The sequence below is a fragment of the Marmota marmota genome, unplaced genomic scaffold (assembly GCF_001458135.2).
Source record: "Marmota marmota marmota unplaced genomic scaffold, marMar, whole genome shotgun sequence".
NCBI classification, from domain to species: domain Eukaryota; kingdom Metazoa; phylum Chordata; class Mammalia; order Rodentia; family Sciuridae; genus Marmota; species Marmota marmota.
Genome location: NW_025999932.1, coordinates 27,226,726 through 27,250,770, shown reverse-complemented (window position 1 = coordinate 27,250,770; position 24,045 = coordinate 27,226,726). Strand labels below are relative to the sequence as shown.

General features: G+C 38.8%; 1 protein-coding gene across 10 annotated transcripts in view; it reads right to left on the bottom strand.

Annotated features, from left to right (window-relative positions):
* Positions 1–24,045, bottom strand: part of Fry (FRY microtubule binding protein) — a 376,400-nt gene that overhangs the window by 109,001 nt on the left and 243,354 nt on the right. For 9 of the 10 annotated variants that reach the window (XM_048800797.1, XM_048800790.1, XM_048800792.1 and 6 more), the window contains 6 exons: positions 22,778–22,864; positions 18,560–18,731; positions 16,632–16,764; positions 12,139–12,246; positions 2,481–2,739; positions 929–1,111 (listed from right to left, as the gene is read on the bottom strand). In XM_048800797.1, coding sequence (XP_048656754.1) covers positions 929–1,111; positions 2,481–2,739; positions 12,139–12,246; positions 16,632–16,764; positions 18,560–18,731; positions 22,778–22,864 — 942 coding nt within the window. The remainder of the gene's footprint in view (positions 1–928; positions 1,112–2,480; positions 2,740–12,138; positions 12,247–16,631; positions 16,765–18,559; positions 18,732–22,777; positions 22,865–24,045) is intronic. The other variant, XM_048800793.1, reaches the window with a different exon arrangement.

Genomic DNA, 24,045 nt, shown 5'->3' with positions numbered 1-24,045 from the left:
ACCTCTCTAAACCTCAGTCTTAGTATCCGTAACATTAGGATAAATAAAATAAATTCTTATTGTGAGATAAAATGGATAACGTGTGCAAAGCACTTGGCACAGTGCCTGACTTTGTACATGGTAATTACTATCACTGTTATCTATCATAATTAGAAACTTAATGGAGGTTCACCAAATACAGCATGCCTTCGAGGTGCATTTACCAGATGCCAGCAATGTGGCCCTGAAATAGCCAAAAAGCTATCTGAAGAAATGTGAACAGAAAGAACTGTGATGAGCTTGAAAATATTTTACAAAAACTGTGACCACAGTGAGGATCATGAAATCGAGATTAGTGATTTAAAACCAGCAAATTGAAAGTGGCATTTTTTGCAAAGAAGTATGTGACATAAAAGCCGGTTTTCTTCAATTGTGCTGCAGGTCACGAGCTGTAACATCTCATGGAAAGTATACTGCTCTTGACCAGAGCGGGAGGTTGGCTGGAGTTGATAGTACTTAAAATTAGCTTCCTTCTCCCATCTGAGGAGGATACGTTTCTTATGGAGCCATTTTCTTAACATCATTGAGATGAAACAACTTTCAGTTAACCAGACTGTTTGGTACCTCTCATTTTAAATGGAATACATTATTTTTATAGAGATTATTCTCCAACACAAATATGACAATTAATCATAAAATTCCTTACTTGGGAAAGCAACATCCTTAGTGACCAGGAATGGTCTTCTTTATTGCTATCAGGATATATGACTTAACTTCAGAAGATAGAGGACACTACTGCTCATTATAATCCCAATGATACACTGAAAACTGTCAATACCACAGGTGACACGAGAGTACACAAAACAGTAATGTGTTATTTGTAAATTTTATCTAAATTTCAAAACAGTTGAAAGAAATAAATTGGAGAATTTGGAAGAGTAATCCATACCTCTGGCTGACCCAGGGCATGAAACAGAGCTCGGATTTCCTTCAGGATTAACACAGACAGTTTGCGTGTGGCCACCTGGAAACTGCAGAGTAAAACCAGAGCAAAGCCTTCCACGGCGTGGAGGACACTGCAGTGAGGGCCTCGTTCTGACTGGATTCTGTGGCTGGCACCATTGGGAATGAGCTGTCATGGAATAAGAACAACATTGTGTATTCAGCAAGAGACCAATGCAAGCAGGAAAAAATATTCTTGTATGTGTCTTTTGGCACATTTGACCTTGTAACAGTATAATAAATGACGATGACTTTGAATCAGACACTTCTATGGATTTGTTATTCTTCGTGAAATATCCTAGATCCCTTTTTACTTTTCAGATCAACCGTTGCTTTGGAATATTATCAACCATCTGGATGTCTGATGAGAAATAACTTTTCAAAACTTGATAATAATAACAAAAACAAAACAGCTTCTCTCCATAGCATTTGGGATTATGCAATATCTATACGTATGATCAAAATGGCCTAATTCACTTTCATCTAAATTCTCTATAGACTTTTACATACTACTAAATTGAATTTCTAAACATTTTACATTCTATGTACACTTGCTTCCTTGTTTGTCTGTTAGATTCTCATTGAGGTTTGGCACATTTACACGATAAGTTCTGAAAGTTCCCAAACTTCAAACAAGTGAACCTAAAGCAGAAGCAAGCCAGATGATATGGCAGATTCCACCTTCATTTCCCTTTCCCAAGCACATACAACCCCCTTTTTTCTACTGTCATCTTTCAGCATGTGTAGCAGACACAGAAGGAAGAGGGACCTGAACACCATCTTTGAGGTCAGCCCATCCCCAGAGGGGTTCATCCCTGCTGTTCCCTGGATGCTGATGTGCTGTCCTGAGCCTCCACAATCCTCAGACCCTCAGCGATGCTCCTCCCAGCCAGACCTGTCTCCATCTGCCCAATGCCAATGCCAGCTTTCTGCCTGGCAACAAGGACCCTGGCTCTCCTTTGGACAATCTTCCTTCTCAATCTACTCTCCAAAACGTTTTGCCATTCATGACTGAAACATGAAATATCAAGAAGCCACAAGACTACATTTTCTTCTCTGTGGATACTGGCAGAACAACTCCTATGTTGCAGAGTAAAACAACAAAAACAAACACCCCAACCCCCTCCCCCCCCAAAAAAAAAACAACCAAAAATCAGTGGATAGCTAAAAATTTTATATGTCTATTTCTGTACCCATATCAATATCCACGTCTAGCTCAACTCCCTGTCCTATAGCCATTTGCTCTTACAAACAGATCTGTAATCATAATTCTCTGGTAAAACCAATTTCCACAGTGTCAAGTAGTCTGACCTGACATACTATATTAAGCCCGAGTTTCTCTCTCGCAGTGTGTGCCGGCACAGAACTAGGGGCAGCACCAGAGGAAGTTCCCTACACTAGTGGCTGGAAGGAGGAACTCCAGAAGCTTCTCTGGGCTGCCACTCACTCACACGTGTAGTAGAATAAAGAACAAGCTGGTGGGGAGAGGGAGAAGTCACCTCTGAGTTTCTGATTTTGTTGCCCTGTTCATAGGCTCTTCCTTGGGTCTGTATGACCAGCTTCCACTGGGTGAGCAGCTGCAGCAGCAACTTCAGGGATGAGTCGAGCAGCGTGTGGTGCATGTCGTTGACCTCCCGGAGCAGGAAGTTGGTAAAGCCAAACAGCACGTCTTCTCTCCAGTCTGAGAAGTCAACGAGTAAGCCCTGAAGAGAATTCTGTGCAATATGTCGCAGTTCGTCATCCATATGAATAGAGAGCCTGTGAAATGAATCAAAGACAAGGAGATCACTAAGAGCTAAGAAGGAACATATTTATCTCTGCTTCTGCTTGTGTCTGAAAAAACAAGCCTTCTTCATTTTTTGCTTGGTAAATGGTTTCAATGAATACTTCAAAAAACAAAGACTTCTTAGATTTACAGAAGAGATGCAAAGGTAATAGTTTGCATGTAGCCTTCACCAGCTTAACCACTGAGCCACATCCCCAGACCTTTTTATTTTGAGACAGGGTCTTGCTAAGTTGCTTAGAGCCTTGCTAAGTTGTTGAGGCTGGCTTTGAACTTGCAATCCTTTTGCCTTAGCCTCTGAGCTGTTGGGATTATAGGCATGTACTACCATGCCTGGCTCCCCCTTTTCTTTTTCAGAATGCAATCTGAGATACCATATAGCATTTTGCTGTATATGAACACTTTTTAATACATTACTGACTACAGAATAAATTGGTATCAAATCCCATTCTTAATAGCAAGACACATTGGGAGCTGGAAGAGCAAAGGACACATTCAGAAGTTTAACTGGAGTTATGCTAATGATCTTCTATCAATTTTCTTTTCCAGGGAATTGGGAAATGTCTGGAGATGATGATGATGATGATGATGATGATGATGATTTTTGAGATAGGATCTTGCTACGCTGCCCAGTCTAGCCTTAAATTTGCCATTCTCTTGCCTTAACCCCCCACATCTGGGAATATATGCTGGAAACATTCTTCTTTGTATAGTTTGGGGTGTACTCCTGTTATCTGTCTGGTGGGTAGAAGCTAGGGATGCTACAAAACATCCTATGATACACATTTCCTGATGACAAAGAATTACCAGGTCCAAAATGTTGGTAGTGCTAAGATTGAGAAACTCTTAGTCAACTAAAGAATTTCAATGTATTCCTGTTTTAACAGAAACATAATAATATTAAGTCTGGACAGGTACCAAAATGTTTGAGATTCTTTCATTCATTTACTTAGGAATACTTGGGAGCCTCCTAAGATTCAGATATTATACTTACTGTGTGTGGCACTTAGGATATTGTGTTCCACCTGGCCATTAGGTGGGGAACCTGCACAAGAAGGGTGACAGGCAGTGGTGGGAAGGGAGCGAGACAGCACCTTGAAGGGTCTGTGGGCCACCTAGGGAGGAACACTGCAGAGAAGGGGTAAGAGTGTCCTGTGTCAGAATGCCTGCAGAGCTACCTGACCTATGACCTCAGGCTAGGAACTTAATCTAAGGCTCGAATTCCTCTTTTGTAAAATGGAAATATTCACTGTACTGCACCTCATAAACCTGTTTGGGACATGATCCATGTATAGTGTTTACCACTACAATGAGGACGTAGTAAGCACTCAACAGTTAGCTATTTTTAAAAGAAGAAAATAAACAGTACACTGTACATTTTACAGAGGGAAACGTGATTCAATTCACATTTGAAAAAAAAATGAGGATGGCTTGGAGAAGGAACCAGACCAAGTTTGAGAGCAGGTCGTCACAACTCAAAGTCAATGAGTCATAGGGCTCGACCCAGGTAGAGGAGTGGGAAGGAAGGGGGAGATGGAGATCAGAGACACTGAGAACCAACTTCCAGGACTCAGGCTTGGAGGTGTTCAGGGTCAGAGAACATGTCTAAATTCATGGTTGCCCCCATGAAAAGGGGATTCTCAACAAAAAATAAGAACTTGTGGCCCCAGGGTGGTGAAGGAAATCACTCAGTAATGTATCAGGGGGAAGAGCCAGGATTCCAATCCAGGACTTCTAATCATTAATCCATATTTTTCTCCACAGAACAAGCTGCCCCAATTATGCATTATTAAAAGAAGACAGTATTTCAAAAGCTTAATAAGCTAAGCAAACTCCTTTCTTAAGACACCAATTGGTCCAAATTTTACAATACAAAGCAGGTGAAAGTCTCTCTAGGTTACAGATTTACACTGAAGAGGGAATATATTTGCTGTCTTGAAAGCCCATAAAGTTCTACAAAGATGCCGAGAAGGAAGTTCTAGGCTAATTCTTCAGGAAAATCTTTTGCAATTAAATCTATAGTTCTTAAGTGATTATAGTTGCTGAAAGAAAACAGGCCTTTACCATGGGCTTCCAATTAAGGATTGTCTAAGGCAGGGGTTTTCAAACTTTCTATTTCCATCAGTAGCAGAACCATTATTTTTCAACAAAGTTTTATGTAGAGCTCTGTGATGGTTAATTTTGTGTGTCAACTTGCCCTGGCCACAGTGCCCAGATAGCTGGCCAAACCCTGGGTGTCTCTGTGAGGGTGTTTCGGATGGGATTAGTATGAAAATCAGTTGATTGGGTAAAACAGATTGCTCTCCATTCTGTGCATGGGCCTGATCTGATCAGTTAAAGGCCTGAACAGGATAAAAGACTGGCTTCCTTTGAGCAAGACAGAATTCTCCAGCAGGCTGCCTTTACACTTCAGCGGACTATTTCCTGGTTCTACGGCAGGCAGTTCTCAGATACAGACTATCAGCTTGGCTCTCCTGGGTCTCCAGCCCGATGGCCCACCCTTCAGACTTCTGATTGCCGCCCCCATGGTTGTGTGTTAGCCAATTACTTATAACAAATCCCTTTCCCCAATATACATATCCTATTATTTGTTTCTCTGGAGAATCTAATATAAACTCCATATACAATACAGAAAATCTGAGTTGCTCTGTTAAAGCTGGGGTAGAAGGCCTGAAGCCCATTCATTTGGGAAGGAAATACCCCCTTATCTTCCAAGTAACTCTAAATGATCTTTGCAGTGGATTTTTTTTTTGGGGGGGGGGTACTGGAGGTTGAACTCAGGGGCATTCTGTCACTGAGCCACATCCCAGCCCTATTTTTTTTATTTTATCTAGAGACAGGGTCTCACTGAGTTGCTTAGTGCCTCGCCATTGCTGAGACTGACTTTGAACTTGAGATCCTCCTGCCTTAGCCTCCCAAACTGCTGGAATTATAGGCATGCACCATTGGGCCCCACTAGCAGTCCATGATTTGAAATCACTGGTTTATAAAACTGTACTTGAAGCCATCTTCTCATCTTACATTTATTATTCCAATTTATTACATTTATTCCTCTCTATGGTTCTAAATGTCTTAGGAAATAAAACTTTCACAGATAAAAACCCACCATGTTTAGGACAAGCAATAGCATAACCAGGAACTGCAGTTCACTGAATGAATGTTAACAGGTGGTAATGATATGGCTCATTGCTGTGGGTTGAATTGTGTCCCCCACAAAAATCATGTGTTGAAGTCCTGATCCTGAGTACCTTAGAATGTGACCGTGTCTGGAAATATGATTACTGCAGATATGGTTAGCCAAATTAGATGAGGTCACATGGGAGGAGAGTCCCTAATGCAATACGACTGGCATCTTTATAAAAGGAGGACACTTGGAGACAGACAGGTGCACTGGGATGACATCACAAGAAGACAAAACAGTGCTTGGTGTGCTGCTTCTATATGCCCAGGAAAGTCAAACACTGCAGATGACCAGAAGCCTGGGACACAGCCAGGGGACAAGTTCTCACACTCCACAGAAGGCAGAAAGCCCTGGATCTTGGGCTTGCAGCTTCCAGAAACGTGAAACAACAAGTTTCTGTTGTGTAAGCCCCCTTTTCTGGCTCTTTATTTAAGTAGCCAGAAAAAACCAACACTAGGAAAGCACCAAGAATAAAAGCCATGTCGTGGTCTACCTAGGAGAAGCCCATAAATAAGGACTAATGCTTTCAGCTTTGCAAATGAGATCAATTCTATTCTCTATCTTTGCTCTCATGAATGAGTTGCAATCTGGAATCTGTTTAAATTCCAAGCCCACAGCTCAGGATCATTTGAAGGACTCTTTGGGAGCCTCAGGCTGTGGAGTCTGTACTGTTCAAGGTGGCCATGTCTCTTGGAACGATGGTGTCCACATGCTCCACCAGTGAAAGGGCCCAAAGATACTCCTAGAGGAAGGGGTTTTGGGGATAGAAGGCCCAGCTTATGGCAAAAGCAGAATGTTTATAGAAGACAAAGTCTTCCCTGCCATGGAACCGAGACTGATGGGGAACTACCCCATCAGGACAAGTCACTATGGAAGCAAATGAGGAACATGGGGTGGTAAAGATTTATGTAAAACACAAAATAGGAAAAAATAGCTAACTAAAAAGGAAGAGATGACTCGGGATTAAATGAGAAAGACATCCAGCCATTCTGAGTCCCTGAGCTCTGCAGGAAAGCAGCAGGAGACTGGCTTCCATTATTGCAAGTCCTTTGAGGTCTCCTTATCTAGCAGGGTCAGGGAGAGGTGAGGGAACTCTGTTAACTCCCACCTAGGATGTCCCATAGGGAAACTGGACCACTAAAGCAGAGGAGTTCAGACTACATACTAAGAGTACAACTGTAATTAAGAAAAACATACCCCATCCCCTGCCTGCCAAATAAAGCCCTGTCCTCTAAGGAAGTTTAGTGACAGTAACTGGAAAAGAGAACAGAGAGACTTTAAGAGAAGCAACATGTGGAGAAGTCTGACTATGGGGGAGGAGATGGCTCTCAAACAAGATTCCTAAGAAACTGAGGTGGTTCCCAGGAGCCTCAGAATCTCAGGTGCATGGATACACATGAATAAAATCACTGACAGGGATTGAAATGTCTCTACAGGGACACAGCAGTAAAATATACCCAGAGAAACCAATATTACAACACTAACTGCAGCTGTCCCTCAAGCGGTTGGCATCAGGAGCTGTGACCATGGTTACGACTGCTTAGATCAGAGAGCAAATATGCAGGCACATGTTGCACAGACCCTGTGTGCCACCGCTCACAGTTCCAGGGACCTTCTGCCGTGATCTAGAGTAAGCAAGTGGCATGATCCCAAGGGCCATGCTGCTCATACAAGGTTGTTGCTGAATTAAGTAGGACATGTTCTAAAATGAGGAGAACGAGAACTTGGACAAAGCAGCCTTCTGGGTGGGCCATATGGGATAAATATTTTTAATGCAAACCACCTGTACAAAGGTAGGCTTCCCACTCCCGGTAGCTTTCAATAATGTGGCTGTTCACTTGTTTTGCCAATGAAGGGAGTGGGGCGTGGATTTCAAACTCACAAACCATATCCTGAAGAAAAGATCATTAGGAGAAGCTTCCTCCTCTGAACTAGGCAAGACAAAAACAAGGTCATTCGGAGGAAGCTGCTGCCCAATAATGTCACCATGTCCCCAGGGGCAGCAGAGGAAGAAAGGGTTTCAAGGTGAAGCCCAGGAGATAAGGATTTCCAGAAGGAGGGCTTGCTAATAAATGCACAGTCAGTCACTGTACCAACTCATTAGGTGGTGGCCTCAGGGGTCTTTAAAGAGTGGACTTACAGCTATTTGCAGAGCATTAAACTGTATCTTGATGAAAACGAAGAAATAGTGAATTTTGGGAGCAATATATACTATTGGAAGTACTTCCCTGTCAGATACACCAAACAAACTAACTGCTTTCCACAACACATACATACAAGAAGCGTGAACGCAAGACAGTGGCTAGTGTGTTTCAGGTGCCACAGAAGACTGTGGAATTGTGTATGTATTACTTCAGACATTTCCACAAATTATAAGGAAACACTGCGTAAGTAGCGCTTACTATTTGGTATAAAACCAATGACATTTGGTTGCAGGAAAGTTCTGTGAATTTGGGCAAACAGTTTTACTCCTCTGAAGTTCAACTTCCTTGTCTAAAATCAGGGATGAATATATATCCAGCTTAGATAACATAATGTATAGAAATAGCATTGTACAACATGGTATATATATCATTCAAATGTGAAGATACTTAAAAACAACTAATTTGGGGGGAGCTTATTTTGTACTAGGTCCTATTCTCAGTGATTTATATGCATTATTTAATTCTCAAAACACTATGATCATATTAACGAGGACAAATTTTTGAAAAAGGAGGGTAAATTTTGAAGAGCAAACCCTTAGATGCACTGGAGGAAGTGACAGAGGGGAGGAGCCTTGGACTATTAGGGGAAAAAAATCTTCCTGTGCTCAAAGAATGAAGCAGGACACATTGGGCAAGGGAGCGAGAGATCTCCCAATCACTGGGGAGAGAAGAAAGCCCCCCTTTCTATGTGGAGAATCTTGGGGGACCCAGAGAGCTCAGCAGGGAAGGCTCTGCTAAGGGTCAGAAGGCGGTACCCCCAGGGGTCTCCCATGAGGCTGGTAAGGCCAACTGACACATCTCCAGGGCACCCACAGGGAAAGATGCCTCACACCCAGCTTGAGCAATACCTATAAAGTCAAGAACTTAGTAACTGGAGGCGGTGGCCTGCCTGCTTCATTCCATACATGGCTGTCACTGTCACATTCAACATGCCACTGTAGGTCCCAGGCTTGAGGGTCTGGTATTCAGCCACTACCGAAAATGCTGGGATCAGGCCTGGGGGCAGCCATGTGGGACGTGTCCTTCAAACTCCTTACAGGGGGCTGAGCTGGGAGGGAGAGCAGTCTGAGTGGTTATTAGTCTTGTTTTGCCAATTATGGGCAAAACCAGAATTTCAAATAAAACTGTACCATGGATGTGAGTGTGAAGTGTGTAAAGTCAAAGGTCTGACGAGACCATGTTTCAAGTCAACTTAGCCCAAGTGTGACTACTTGGTGGGTATCACGTAGAGGGTGGCTGCAGGCTTCTTGTGGGGCACTTCAAACCCAGATTTACTGTGAGTGAGTGACTTCGCTTCTGTCCTCTGCCCCTCTTGAGGGGATCTGAAGAGCCTCATTTTCTCATAGAGGTCTCACAGGTTAATGGACCCAGCATGTGGGTCACACACTCGGGGAACTCCCCCAGGAGAACAGCCTCTTTTCTTGTGAAGTTCATGGAAAAGGGCTCTTCCTGGGCTTCTGATATGGTGTAGTCTTTTTCTTGGACTTTCAAGAATATTTGTTCTTTTCCCTCATTAAAAAAATAAAATTAAAACAAAACAAAACAAAACAAACACAGCACCCAGGGCTTTGGGCTCCATAAGAATGTACATAATAATAAACAGGACATGCTATAAATAGCACTGACATTCCAGCCGTGCCTAACAGAACTATCTTCCCACACGCCTGGCACCACAGTCTGGTCTGCAGATTCCTGCGTCCCTGGATTAAGCTACCCAGGTGATCCCAGAGGTAAGAGCCTCCTAGACAGATTTACCACAAAACAGCATGACCCAAGTGCCGACTGTCATCTAAATGCCCTGGGATTTCCAGGGCCTTAGTGTTCATATCAACAATTAGATCTTCACTGAGCAAACCAAACTTTCCTTCCACTTCAGGGAACTGGTCTTTTCCTAGCAGATACCAGAGTGCAGAGGCCTCTCGTCAGCCCTCGCAACTGTCCCTGAGACGGGCAGTATCCCTCCAGTCTTACCAAGGAAAACAGGGTGAGGGGCTAAATAACTCATCGAGGTCACACAGGTAGTAAAATGGCGAGCAGGGTGCCAAGTTCAGGCTTCCTGCTGGACTGTTTCCTTCCACTGCTTCCTCTGTGTCCCTTGGGAAGGTGAAGTTCGGAGCTGGTTAATCTGATCCTGGGGCAGCCCCAGCTCCACAGTGGTCCACGGTGCCTTGGAGAGAGCTCTCAGGGGCCTCGTGGCCACTTTCAGCCTGTTCACTCGGCAACCCCTCCTCTGTGGGAACACGTCTCCTGTGGGAATGCTGTCTCTACTGTGGGCTGTGACAAACTCACAGGTGGGTCCCTGGGGTCTCCAGATTATTCTAGCACTTATCTCACAATATTGATTTGTTCTCCGTTTTCCTGCCAAATCACTGTTTACTATACTTTGGAAATCCACCCTCTGGTCCTCTGGGGTGACCAAGAACTGGAAACCCCTCTTCCATCCGGGGTTAGTTTTTCCTCTCTCCTCTGCCTGCCCCCTTTCCCATGAATGTGCTCTTTGCTCACATTCCCATTGCAAGGCTTTGGGAAAGGCCTAAGGTGCAACTGTTTAAAACCTTATGTTATTAAAGTGTGTCCTAAGCATGGAATGGAAAAGAGAGGGATCCTGGGCTCCAGGTTGCTGGTGATAGCAAAACAAACAAACAAAAACAACGGAAGAACAGGGATGACAGGTGACAAACACCAGCTGGGAGGGCTGTGATTTCGAAGGTTATGGGTCTTCAGGGACCTTCACTGAAGGTTCTGCTGCCAGTGCTTGGAAGAGGAAAGGAACGACAGGAGGCTACAAAAGCCATTCCACGAGAGCCAGAGGTGAGCGAGAGAGGCTGGGCTGGCTATCCCTGGAAGAGGACCATGACCACAGGAATTGAGACACGAGGCTCCACAGGATGCTCAGAGCCACTGGAGGTGTAGTCACATGACGGTGGCGATTTGGGTTATTAATTTGAATACTGATGGGAAGGATACTGGCAGAAGGTTCTAACCTCGGCTAGGCACGGGGCATCTCTCACTGGGTCAGTGTTAATATTTGTTATCCTTCCCTAAGCTCTCCTTTATTCCACCATTATCAGATTAACCAGCCTAAAATGACATTTTAAAGTCTTTTATTCCTCTGTTTAAAACTTCATCTGTCTAAATACCAGTACTAATACTTAAGACTCAATGGAAATCTAACCTCCCCAAACTGATATTTCTTTTTATCTTTGGGTTGCCCCCAACTCTTTTTAATTTCTAAGCCAATGATGACTTTATTCTCATTTCTTACACTCCATGAATCTAATGATTTTGCCTTCTACCCTGCTTTTAGGTTATACGTCACTTCTGATTTTTAAATGTAAGGTATGCATAACGTCAGCTAGAGCTGCAGACCAATAGGAAATAACTAAGCTTACTGAACCCTGATAATTTCACTCACAGCAAATAAATTTCAGCTTCTACTTGGACTGTGCATTCTTATGGAGGCTGGGGAAGGTGGTAAAAGTGATTTTTGGTAGCTTTCTGAAGTACTAACAGTAGTTTAGGATCCCCATTACCTTCCTATTTTGGTCCCTGGTGGGGAGGGGTCAGACCTGAATGGACTCTTTTCCAGCTAGACTCACTTCCTTCACCTTCCTGAATCCTACTTCCTTTCCAAAGCCAGTTCAAATTTCATCTTCGCCCAGAGTCACCTGTCAACTTCCTCAGTACACAGTAACCTGGCTACTCACTGACTCAGGTATCCATTTTCTGTGCTGTTAATTTGTGAACTCCCAGGCCCTGGGTTATTGCTTACCTTACGCGTTCATGTATTCATTCTAAATTGAATTTTAAAGCCCTTGACTATGGGAATAATAATAATTTAAGCAACATTTCTTTACTCATTCCTGCCCATACATAGAAATAATACCTTAATCAATAAACTTTTGTTGACTCTAAATATGGACTTCTTTTCTTTTAGGAACCATGACAAAGGATTAAGATCAGTTTTGGTCAAATGATGTCTCACCTACCTGGCCAACAAGTCAATAAGTTCAAGTTTTGACATCCCATCAGGAAGCAGTCGAGGAATAGCAGCAACACAGGTCCTGAAAAGATCGATTTTGGGCTTTCTTTCACCCCTAGCAATTGAAGACAAAATTTAAATATAGGTCAAAAGGTTGTGAAAAATTCTTAAAAACATTTGTTAAGTATGTGAATGAAGACTGGAACTTAATCCATGCCTCTGAATCACAGGCTTGTGTTGGTTCCAGTATTCTGTTTATTCCCTTTACAGTTTGACCATTTCTAATAAAACTTTAAAAAATATACATGCAACACAGAATTACATATCTCTGTAAATGCTGATTATCAAGAGCATTTTATCATAGGCTTGCCATTTAGTTGGGATCTATTTGGTCCCTGTGGCCTGCATTTAAAACACTAGAATCACAGAAATGCTTAACGGTGTCAGCACGAAGAAATATATTATAGTCGTTCCTCTATTTAATGTTCATAAATGGGATTTTAATATATGCAAAATGGCCCCTTTTATAAGTGTGACATCTGGAACCTTCTTTCCCTGATGTGCCATGCTTCTCTAGACCACCTAGCCCCATTTAAAAAAAAATTGTTTCCAAACTAAGTCTTTCATGACAACAGGTAAAATCCTGTATATAGAATAGAGACCCCTCTTTTTAGTTACTCTCATGAAGATATTAGTGTTTAAGGATAATAAGGTCTTCTGTGTTGTAAGCACACAGAAAGCAAAAATGTATACATTCAGCACCCAATACCTATGGGATCCACCCCCATGGATTCAACCAACCATGGATTGAAAATACTTAAGGAAAAATGTGCCTGTATTGAACATATATAGCCTCCCCCACCCCTGTCATTATTCCTTAAACAAAACAGTATTACAACTATTTCCATAGCATTTGCATAGTTTTAAGTGTTATAAGTAACCTACAGAAGGCTTAATATGGGAGGAAATGCATAGGTGATGTTAGATGCAAATATTATGCCATTTTATACAAGGGACTTAATGCATATCTCTGAAAATGCATATATTTCCAGGATTTTGGATATACCAAACAATTGGGAAACAATTGGGAAATCCTGGAAAAAATTCCCCACAGATGCAGAGGAACAATTGAATTTTGTAATATGTTATTTCAAGTTTTAGATATTTTAATAGGTAACTATTTGATTCTTAACCACTTAATCGATAACTTTTATAAGAAATTAAATTATCCGTCAAATATTTCAAATAACCTAAGTGAGAATATATAACAGCATATCTATATTCTGATGATTTAGTTTTCTGAGAATAAATATAAAATTGGTTACAAAGTTAAAGCAGTAATAGGACACAGACACAATAATGGAAATGCAAAGTGACACAGAAGTAATCACTTCTGGGAACAGTAATGGTGGCCAGAATAGAATAGAAGTGCACCAAGTGTTTGCAAGGAGGATTCCCAAATCTGATCATCATCTAATAGCAATCCTGAGCTGTGACCTTACTTTTTAGAATGTTTTTGTAAGTGAAGGATAAATGCAAAACTATTCATATGAAAAGCAAGATATATACTCTGACTTCTAAAATATTCTGCTTTTGTAGAAGATATTTTTGTCTCTTTTTTCCTTTGAACCTCTGGCATCAGATAAATGAGGGTTCCAGAGAGGAAGCTGGTGCACTGTGGTTTCTAATCAGCTGAAGGAGAGAGTTGTCTTTGGATGACACCCACAATAGCTGTGAGTGGTTTCAACAGTTTAAACAGTTCTTCTAGCTTGCTCACCAGATGTTGTACACAGCTGGGATTATATTCATATCTGCTAGAAAAGAGATGACCCTGCCTGGCCTGAAGTGTAAGGCGAGCCCTTCCAGACTTCCAAGCTGATAAATCCAGCCTAGATTAGGAATTAATTGGTGCATGATTTCCTCTTACTATTGTAGCTATTGCTGTCTCTGGGGTTTTTATGGGAAGCCTTGTAAACTTCCAAAATAACACAATTAAGAATATTTATTAACAGATGTTAAAATTACTATTTTTTAACATTTGTTATTTTCTTTCTTACTTTTATTAGCCACAAAAGAAATGAAGAATGGAGATTGAGTAACACAAAATACTCAATGTTCAAGTTCAAACCTTAAACCAGGGCCTGGGAACATGGTGGACAACCTCAAATGCCAGTTCAGATGACTGTTCCCATTAGTGCTGTGTGGTCTCCACCCTCTTCCCCTAAATGCTTATATGATTCTCTAACATTTCTCCTTGTTCTTTTTAAGAAATGAAGCAATGAGTGATTTTCCACTCTGGGATCTACTTTATAGTCTAACATGAAAACTATTCCTAGTCTTATTTGGGGGAATCTTAAAATGGATGAATAGGAAAAAGAAGAATCTAGAAAAAAATGTGAAGCATTAATTAAAACTTAAGTAGAATATTTGTATTTATATTTAAGCCTATACATGTTTGAATATATTGTTTTGGACTTGAATCTACCGTCTGATGTTTCCTGAATATAACTATGATTTTCCTTTAAAGCTCTTTAATTCTTTAATATTTTAAATAGGAAACAACTATATGGAAGAAATTTTGAAAGTATTTCTTATGTTTTCTACAGGATATATAAAAATATCTTTAAAATATTCAAGGAATATGGAATAATGAGGTTAAAGTCTTATTCATAATCTGTTAACTTATGAGGCAAGAACTAAAAAGCTAAAGAAGTATTTTTAATGTTATCAGTCTTGTTCAATCTCAATTTTGTTATTATTTTGATTGAAAAGTCTACAGTGATATGGTCTCCATGTGGTTTAATCAAATGTTTGGCAAGCTATAGGATAATATGCATTGTATATTTTTGTTTTTACCAAAAAAATAAAAATGAAAGAAAGAAAAAAGTACAGATTGTCCCCAGTTTAGTAATTTTTGACTTTACCACAGTGTGAAAGTGAGTTACATTCAGTAGAAACTGCTTGGAACTTAGAATTTGGATATTTTCCAGGGCTAGTGACAAGTGATTCTCTCTTGCAATGCTGGGCAGCTCCCAGCAGGCCCTGAGATCATAAGGAGAACAACTGATACTCTCCAGGGCACAGTGCTGCTGAGACAGGCTACATGCATGTTCAACGTATAACATTTTCAACTTAGAATAAACTCATTGGGATGTGACCCCACCATAAGTTGAAGCGCATTGGTATTTCCATATAGTACATTTATACAGGGAGAGTTCTGGAAGGAATCACATGAAGCTAAGGGATGGTCACAGATTTGATTTCAAGTGGGATGCCTAGGAGGAGGCTTTTCATTTTAAATGCTACTAAATATATATTTAAAATAATTCTGTACTTCAACTGTTTTAATCATGAGCATTTACTATCAATGTGATCAAATTCATACAATATGAACTTCTCTATAAAGGTAACAATTTCAGATTAATTCTGATATTTGAGGCTGGTTATGCTGGGAAATAGAGGAAATCTTCCTAGTTATGTTTTTAGGAATTTACGCCACAGCTGCCAAATAAAATCTAATTCATAGTTCAATGACAAAGTCTCAATTTTTTAAAAAAATGTAGAATTAGAATCAAATCTTAATTCTTATTGAAATTAGTGAAAAATAGCAAATATGAGTTGTACAGGTTTCCTCCGCCGAGCTCAATCACAAACGCAGCTCTCGATTTTGGCAAAGAACATTTGAGTTCTACATTTGGTACTATAAATGCTTTCTTAAAATCTATGGCACAGTTTCACTGAAACTATTAAGTAGGAATTTCCATTGGAAACAAATTAATTTGAGATTTATAAAGTGGGATATGTGTAAATTGGGATGTCATTGAATCACAGGTGCTATGGTAGAGCGTGGGAACAAAATGTCACTTCTGAAAAATGTGGACCAATAAATAGTTTCAGTGTCCCATATTCTAACTTGCTGGCTTAATGGTACTCAAAATATAACCCAAAGAGATCAACTGACTGCAGGTTTGACTTCATTTTATGGTCAGTTGAATATCAGAAAAAAGATTTGGGGGTGGGACTGGGAATTGAACGCTAGGCCTTCTGTATGCTGGGCAATGTCAAAGTATTTGTATTTATTTAATTATTTAAACTACCCTTAGCACTTCGTACATCCCTGATTCTAGGAAGTGAGAATTTTTTTAAAAAAAAAAAAGAAAAAATAAAAAAAGAAAGAGAAAAAAGGAAAAAGAGAAAGAAAGAATATCTACCTCTATCTTTTGCTTCATTAATTGCTTTTTTTTTTTTTTTCCTTTTTCTCTTCTGTAGTGATGGGGATGGATCCCAGGGCTTCGGGCATACTAGGCAAGTGCTCTACCATTGAGCTACATCCCAGCACTTTTTACTGTTTTGTTTTGAAATAGGGTCTCCCTAAGTTGCCTACGTTGGTCTTGAACTTGTGATCCTCTGTGTCAGCCTCCCGAGTCACTAGGATCACTGGTGTGCGCCACCACGCCTGGTTGATCAATTCCTCATGGATAACAGCCTCACTGTACTCACGTGATCATGTCTTCGGGTTCTTTGTTTAACATCTGGACATTGGTTAGCATCATACACCGTCCTACTTCTTTATCAAGGTGCCTTAAAATGTTGTCTACAGCTTTTCGTACTTGAGAGTAATACAAGGACATGCCTGAAAAACACGTATTATAGTTACAACCTTGACTAAAGCTATCAAAGAACAGCTTTAGTTCATCTTCTATAACATTTTTTTTTTTTTTTACTGAAGACCCTATAAGCCAATGATTTCTTTGAGCAGAGAGTCTGCGTCTGATTCAATTTCCCTCTGCGTGGCTCTTAACATAATGCCCTACACTTAGCAGGTGTTCACCAAATAATCATTTACATTAAATTAATAATAATTGTAAGTGGTAGGAAAGACTGTGAAATGAGATGGACATCATTACCCTAAGTACATATATGAAGACATGAATGGTATGATTCTACTTTGTGTACAACCAGAGATATGAAAAATTGTGCTCTATATGTGTAATATGAATTATAATGCATTCTGCTGTCATATATAACAAATTAAAAATAATAACTATAATACTTCAATAGGAAGTATTTTCCAGCAGAGTTAAACAAACAAGGAAATACACATTTTGATTTTTTTTTTTAAACCAAGGATTGAACCCAGGGCACTTAACCACTGAGCCACATCCTCATCCTACACCCACCCCTTTTTAAAAAAACATTCTTTTTAAATTTTGAGATAGGGTCTTGCTAAATTGCTACGGCCCTTGCTAAGCTGCTTAGGTCCTCACTAAGTTGCTGATGCTGGCTTTGTACTTGCAATCTTCCTGCCTCAGCCTCCTGAGCCACTGGGATTATAGGTGTGCAGCACTGTGCCTGGCTCACATTTTGAATTTTTAAGTTTCTGGTTAGCATAAGAAAATCCATCATCACTAGTGATTACATTAATAAAGGCCAATTCTTATTTTGGGTTAAGATTTTACTAACTTCAGATTGTTCTCTGAAATATATGTATTAATTCTATTTGTAGCAAAATAAAATGAGACGTTATGTTATAAATTTTAAAGTGAAAGAAAACACATTTTAGTCATTTTGTTATTACTCTCACTAAACAGTGTGTCAATGTCCTACAGTGGAAAACAAATATGTACATATTATATATAGTTACATATATGTACATATAATATGTTACATATATTACATTTTACATATATTCACAATACACATATAACAATGAAAAGCAAATAACTGTACTTTAATGAAATAATTACTATTTCTCATGCATTAAGTCTTTTGAACTCATTTAAGCATTGCATAATTAAAATAGTGTAAAGCAACAAAACTGCTGTACATATTTCCATTATATCTTTGGAATCCAGGAACTACCTTTAAAAAGTTTGTAGTAGTTTCTAAATTTGGGTATTTAATAAGAAGTAAACAAGTGTGAATATTCATCTCTTTGGATTAAAATAGCGAAATTTAAAAGAAACTAAGCTCATATAGATTAGATTTACAATATAATATGGCTTTTTGTAGAACATGGTATGTTTAAAATACAAATTAGACAACGTTACTAAAAAATAAAAAAATGTAGTCTGAAAGTGAATGAATGAATTATAAAGAAGATTATTTACCAAAGCACACAGATTTCTTAGAAATTTACTGTATATAATCAAATTTACTGTAGATAATCAATATTAGAGGTTTGAAAAGATTCACATAAAACTCAATATGTGAAGGGCAAAATATTTACCAGAAAGTTCTAAAAAGTTTAAAGGGCAGTAGAATAAAAAGCAGCATGAATTCATCAACACAATTAACACTGGAATGTCTCATCTGTTACTTTTACAAAGTTTTTTTTTTTTTTTTAAAGTGCTCCTCATTAAAGGTAAGTATCTAATAGTGAGTGATTTTAAATGCTTCACCCCCATTCTAACACGCTTGACACCTACCTATCATTTTGGCTTCCTCTTCAGTTAGCGTTTTACTCAAGTATGTTTTCTTGACTCTCAATGTGTTTCCAGAGGGGAGTACAGCTCCTGTAACTGGCATGGGAGGCTCACCATCTTTCTGCTGCAGGCTGTCAGCTATTACCAAGAATGCCCGTAAACCAATGTTCATTCTCTATGAAGAATAATGCATCCATGAGAAAAAAGAAAGGCCCAGGTTCTGCAGTGAATTACAACATCTGTCTTTCAGAGAAAGTCTGCTTGGTTTTCAATCTAGGTCAGAGATTAAAAGGCACAAGAACATAGGCCACACCTATGAAAATATTGTTTCCATGGCTGTTGCTACATTATAAGAAAAAAAATGGGAAGGTTTTCATTAAACTTGGAGGGCATGTTTGAGATGGTTACAAACCATTTTGTTCAAGGGAGGCGGAGTGTACCACAGAGGGATAGATGGTCATCCTGTGGGGCTGCTGCAACTGAGGTAAACTGAGGTGAACAAAAAGCCCTATGCTTTCTAGAAGGAGAGAGATACCACACATGTTAATTCACAAAGATGGAGTGAAGCATTCAGAGTTCCAAATGTGAACCACAAAATGAATATCACCTATTCTGAATCAAAAATTAAATTGATTTTTGATTCACGAAGGCCAGCCAGTTTGAGAACAAATTTTAAGAACTTAGCAATGCTATGGAACCTATTACTAAAACAAGGGGGTGTATAAGAAGAAAGGCCATCCTGGGCCAGACTGTAACCTGTCTTAGGCTTAGGTAAGGCAAAATATTGGTTCTGAAAGATGACCTGGCAAGACACCTGCTCTCTACAGTGCATTCTCACTACAGAGTGTAAGACTCAGTTGTTCTGCACCCTTCCCAGCACATCTGATTGTGGTGTTTAGTTTTACATTTGTTTAATGATAGAGGACACTGAACATCTTTCCATAAGCCATTTGTATTTCTTCTTTGATGAAGAGCCTTTTTATTTTGTGCATTTAAAAAATTGGGTTGTTTATTCCCATTGAATTATAAGAATTCTTTATGTAGTCTGGAAAATGTCCTTTGTCAGATATGAATTTTGCAAATGTTTTCTTCCAATCTGTGACTCTCCACTTCATTAAGTGTTTTTTTTTTTTTAAAGGGTAGATCTTTTAAATATTTTTGGCAATGTTCAATTTACTAACATTTTCTTGCATAATTTATGAGTTTCACGTCTCAAGAATTTTTGCACAACTGAAGGTGACAAAGATTTTTCTCTTAAAATCTTTTTTTCTGGAATATTTATTGTGTTGGATTTTACCTTTAAATTTATGATCCATTTTGAGTTCATTTTTGTTTATAGACTTATTTATGGGTTGAAGTTCATTATTTTGCAGGTGGATTTCCAATTGTCCAATTTATTGGAAAGACTATCCTTTATCCATTGAAGTTACTTAGATCTGTCAATAAAAATAAACTGGCCATTTATATATGGGTCTATTTCTGGCTTTTCTATTCTGATCATTGGGTCTTTATAGTCATCCTTCTGCCAATATCACGTGGGGAAGTGACTGCTGTATAACCTATAAAAATTCTAAGATCAGATCATGCTTACTAGTGCTCCAACTTTATTCCATTTCTTCAAAATTATGTTAGTTATTCTAGTTGCTTTTCTATATAAAATTTAAAATCAACTTGTTCATAAAAAGCTACAGGGATTTTAATTGGAATTATTATTGGCATTATAGTTTACATAGATCAATTTGGGCATAGGTGAACTCTTGACAACACCAAGTCTTTAAGTCTATTACAATTAATATCTCTCTTCACTTAATCAGTTCATCTTTGATTTCTCTCAACATTTTGTAGTTTTTTATGTATTTTGTCAGTTTTACTGCTAAGTATTTTTTTGCATTTATTTGCATAAATAATTTGCATTATTGCAAACTGTTCAATTTCCAATTGTTCACTACTATAAAACACAAATCCATTGGTTCATTTATCTTGTATCTTGCAAACTTCCTAAAATCAATTAGTAATTCTAGCAGGGGTTCTGTAGGTTCTTGGGGATTTTCTACATAGATAGTCAAGTTGCCTGTGAAAGAAGACAACATTCTATCTTCATCTCCAATTTATCTGCCTTTTATTTCTTGCCTCTAACACTAGGTAGGACCTCCAGTCCCATGTTATTTTAGATTAAGGCAATAGTTAGAGAAATTGATGACCCAGCTGCTCTTCTCACAGATAAACAAGTTCTCACGAGGATAAGGGGACATACTACAGCAAGACATTTACCTGATCTAACTGCTGAGTGGTGGGATGTGCTTTGTGGTATGACAACTCTTTAGATATCTGGGCTTTGTTCCACGAGCTATTTCCAATATATTACTTAAGACCTAATCAGGATATGTTTCTGGAGAAACTGCCCTATAACATATTTCATCAAATGAATGATATCTGCTTCATAGATTATTCTAATCCTATGTCTGCTTTTGAGGAGGCTCATGACTGTGCCTTTGGCCTTATAACCACCAAGTACTAACAAATAAACTGTTCCATAATCCTGTAAGATCAAAAGATGTGGAAGACAATATCCCAATATTTTCTCTTATTGGTATTTTACTTTAAAACTAAAATTTCAAGTATTCATCAGAGAGATTAAATAACCGAACGAGATGTTCGAGAAAAAAATCAAGTATAAGTTTTATAGATATTAGTAGCTTTTAACATTTCTTTTTTTTTTTTCTTTTTTCCTTTTGAGACATGGTCTCACCATATTACTCAGGTTGGTCTTGAACTTATGAGCTCACGTGACCAACCACCTCAGCCTCTCAAGTAGCTGGGAGTATGTCATGTTCTTTTAAGACAAGTAACCCAGTAATTCTGAGAACTGATTGTTAAAACAGTAGAGATATGAATACTAAGAAAATAATATGTTGAGAAAGTCTGCAGCAAGCAAAGACTTTACCCTAGCCCTGGACCTCCATTCAGCCAAAAGGCCATGGCTTTGGCCCCTCACCCGGGCCTGCAGACCTTGGCTGCAGTCATTCTGGTAGCATGCCAGTTCATTAGCCACCAGACAGAAGTTCCCATTTTTGGACTTCCCGTTGTTGTTAGACATGTGCAATTTTAGTATCAGGAATAGAATGCAAGGTGTGGTGGGAAGGAGCATGGAGATTCTGTGATTCCTCTGCTCCTAAAAAGCGGCCTATGTTGATCCTCTGGGCATTTTTTCCCACTGATAGAATAAAGGAGCTGAACCATATTGCAGTGATGATATAAATGATCTTTTAAAAAATGTATGATAGGGCTGGGGCTGTAGCTCAGTGGTAGGGCACTTGCCTAGCATGCGTGAACCACTGGGTTCGAGCCTCAGCACCACATAAAAATAAACAAATAAAATAAAGGCATTTTATCCATAAAAAAATGTATGATATACAATTTTCTTCTTTCTTTCCTGTTTCCCCCTTTCTTCCTTTGTAGTTTGTGATGCATTCTTCCTTGTATCACTGTTTTATGAAGTGTGATAGAAAAGCATTTTGTCCATTTCAGAGAAGTAAATGTCAGTGCTGGTGGCAAGTGTCAAATCTAGCTGTGCTGGCTTCTGGTCCAGTATTCCTTCTATAATCTTATAGGAAAAGGACTTTGCAGAGGCAGCTTGCCATATTTCTGATGGTGTTTTTGAAAGTGTAAGTGTGCTATTCATTTGCATAGCCCTGACTCCACATTGTACCCATTCTGGATCCAAGTCCATCCACTTTGGACTCATTTCCACAATCTGCCTCACCCTTGAGCAGGGGTGCTGACACAGAAAATATGTTCACATATTATTTAATTTCACTAGGTTTCATGACATTTCATTACACGTATTTGTTCTTCTCTGTTTTATTACTTCCAAATACTAAATTTGTTAATCTGCATCAACATAGTTCTAAGTAAAAGCATTTACTTTTCTAAATAAAATATCCTGATTTGTTAGCAAATCTTTTTGGGAAACACATACTTTATTATACAAGTGTAGAATACTTGTATAATGAAAGGTAGCACAAAAACCTTTCATCATTCTAAATCTATTCATACAAAATTTTACTTCTGAATCCCTATTATTTGAATCTGGACATGCAGAGAAACAAATATAAGACTTGAGAGAAATCATCCCTCATCCTGTTCCCCAATGTTGCAAAGCAAAGGTATGACTCTGTGAATGCATGCTCTGTTAGAAGTACATAAAAGGATCATTCATACCTCTGGATTGAGACTGAAAGCTTTAGCTGGTTTTCCCACACAAAGAAAATCAAAAATGATTTCTTTCATTGCAAAATCTAAACGTTCCTGGAGAGAACAAAAAAAAAAAAAAAAAAAAAAAACCACACAAAACAATATAAAAATGTTGAAGTGCACATTTAACATGAAATGGTTATTTTCATCATATGTATCAAACAGGTGGCTACTAGAAAAAAGGGGTACTGCTTAGTTTTATCGATCACAGAGAATCCCTGGGGGAAGATCATGCCCATCTGAGCTGCTGGCAGAGCTGCTTCTACTTTTGCTTGCTGTGCAAGGACACCTTCATTATATAAGAGATGGAATTAGCTCTGAAAGCACAAAATGACTGATGACACAGAAGAAAAATCAAAACACTTAGTGTCTGAACTTAGAAACAGGTTAAATTATTCCTACTCATACTACAACTGCTGGTAACTTCTTGTATTTTTGTGATCTGGCTGCAAGATGACCATTTTCCTCTACTCTCTAATATCTTTTGGTTCATAATATAGCAAATAATTCTACAAGTAAGAAGAATAATTAACAAGACATATTAAGATTATTTAAATAAAACCATGTCAGTGAGATTCTAGTAATTTGAGATAGTGGCTACTAAGATATGACATGTTCATTTTATACAATATATTCCTGAATAATCAAAGCACATTGTCAAACAGCTCATAAATATATGTAGAAAAGTTACATTATTTTATTGTCTATGGCTTCCTTTGACCTACGTAATTCTGAGATATACTGGGCAAGCATTTTCATTCCCATTTTAGAGATACAGAAACTGAGAAAAAAGGTGTTCTCTGACTTGTTTGAGATTAAAAGGGCCGGCTCAAGGGATTGGAATAAGTCTTTTTGTATTCCTCTGTAAATCACGAGGAGGTCAAAGTTGTAAGACCATCAACTCATAAAGTGTTTTATAGAGTAAAAGTTGGGTTTGAGGATATAGTTAAACGGAAGAGTATGAACTAAGCATGTGTGAAGCCCTAGGTTCCATCCCAATACAAACAAAACAAAGAAACAAACAAATAACAACAACAATAACAAGAAAAGAGTCAAAATCTTAGTTCTAAATAGTTAATAGTAAATTACATACTAAAAATTGTGTTTAATACGACTGGACCTAGTTTTAAAGTAAAGTAACATATGTAAAATGCAAGAATGGTTTTTGGCAATGAATAAATTTCCTTGACAAATGTTAATATTCTTTTTTCACAGACGAAAGTTAGAACATTATT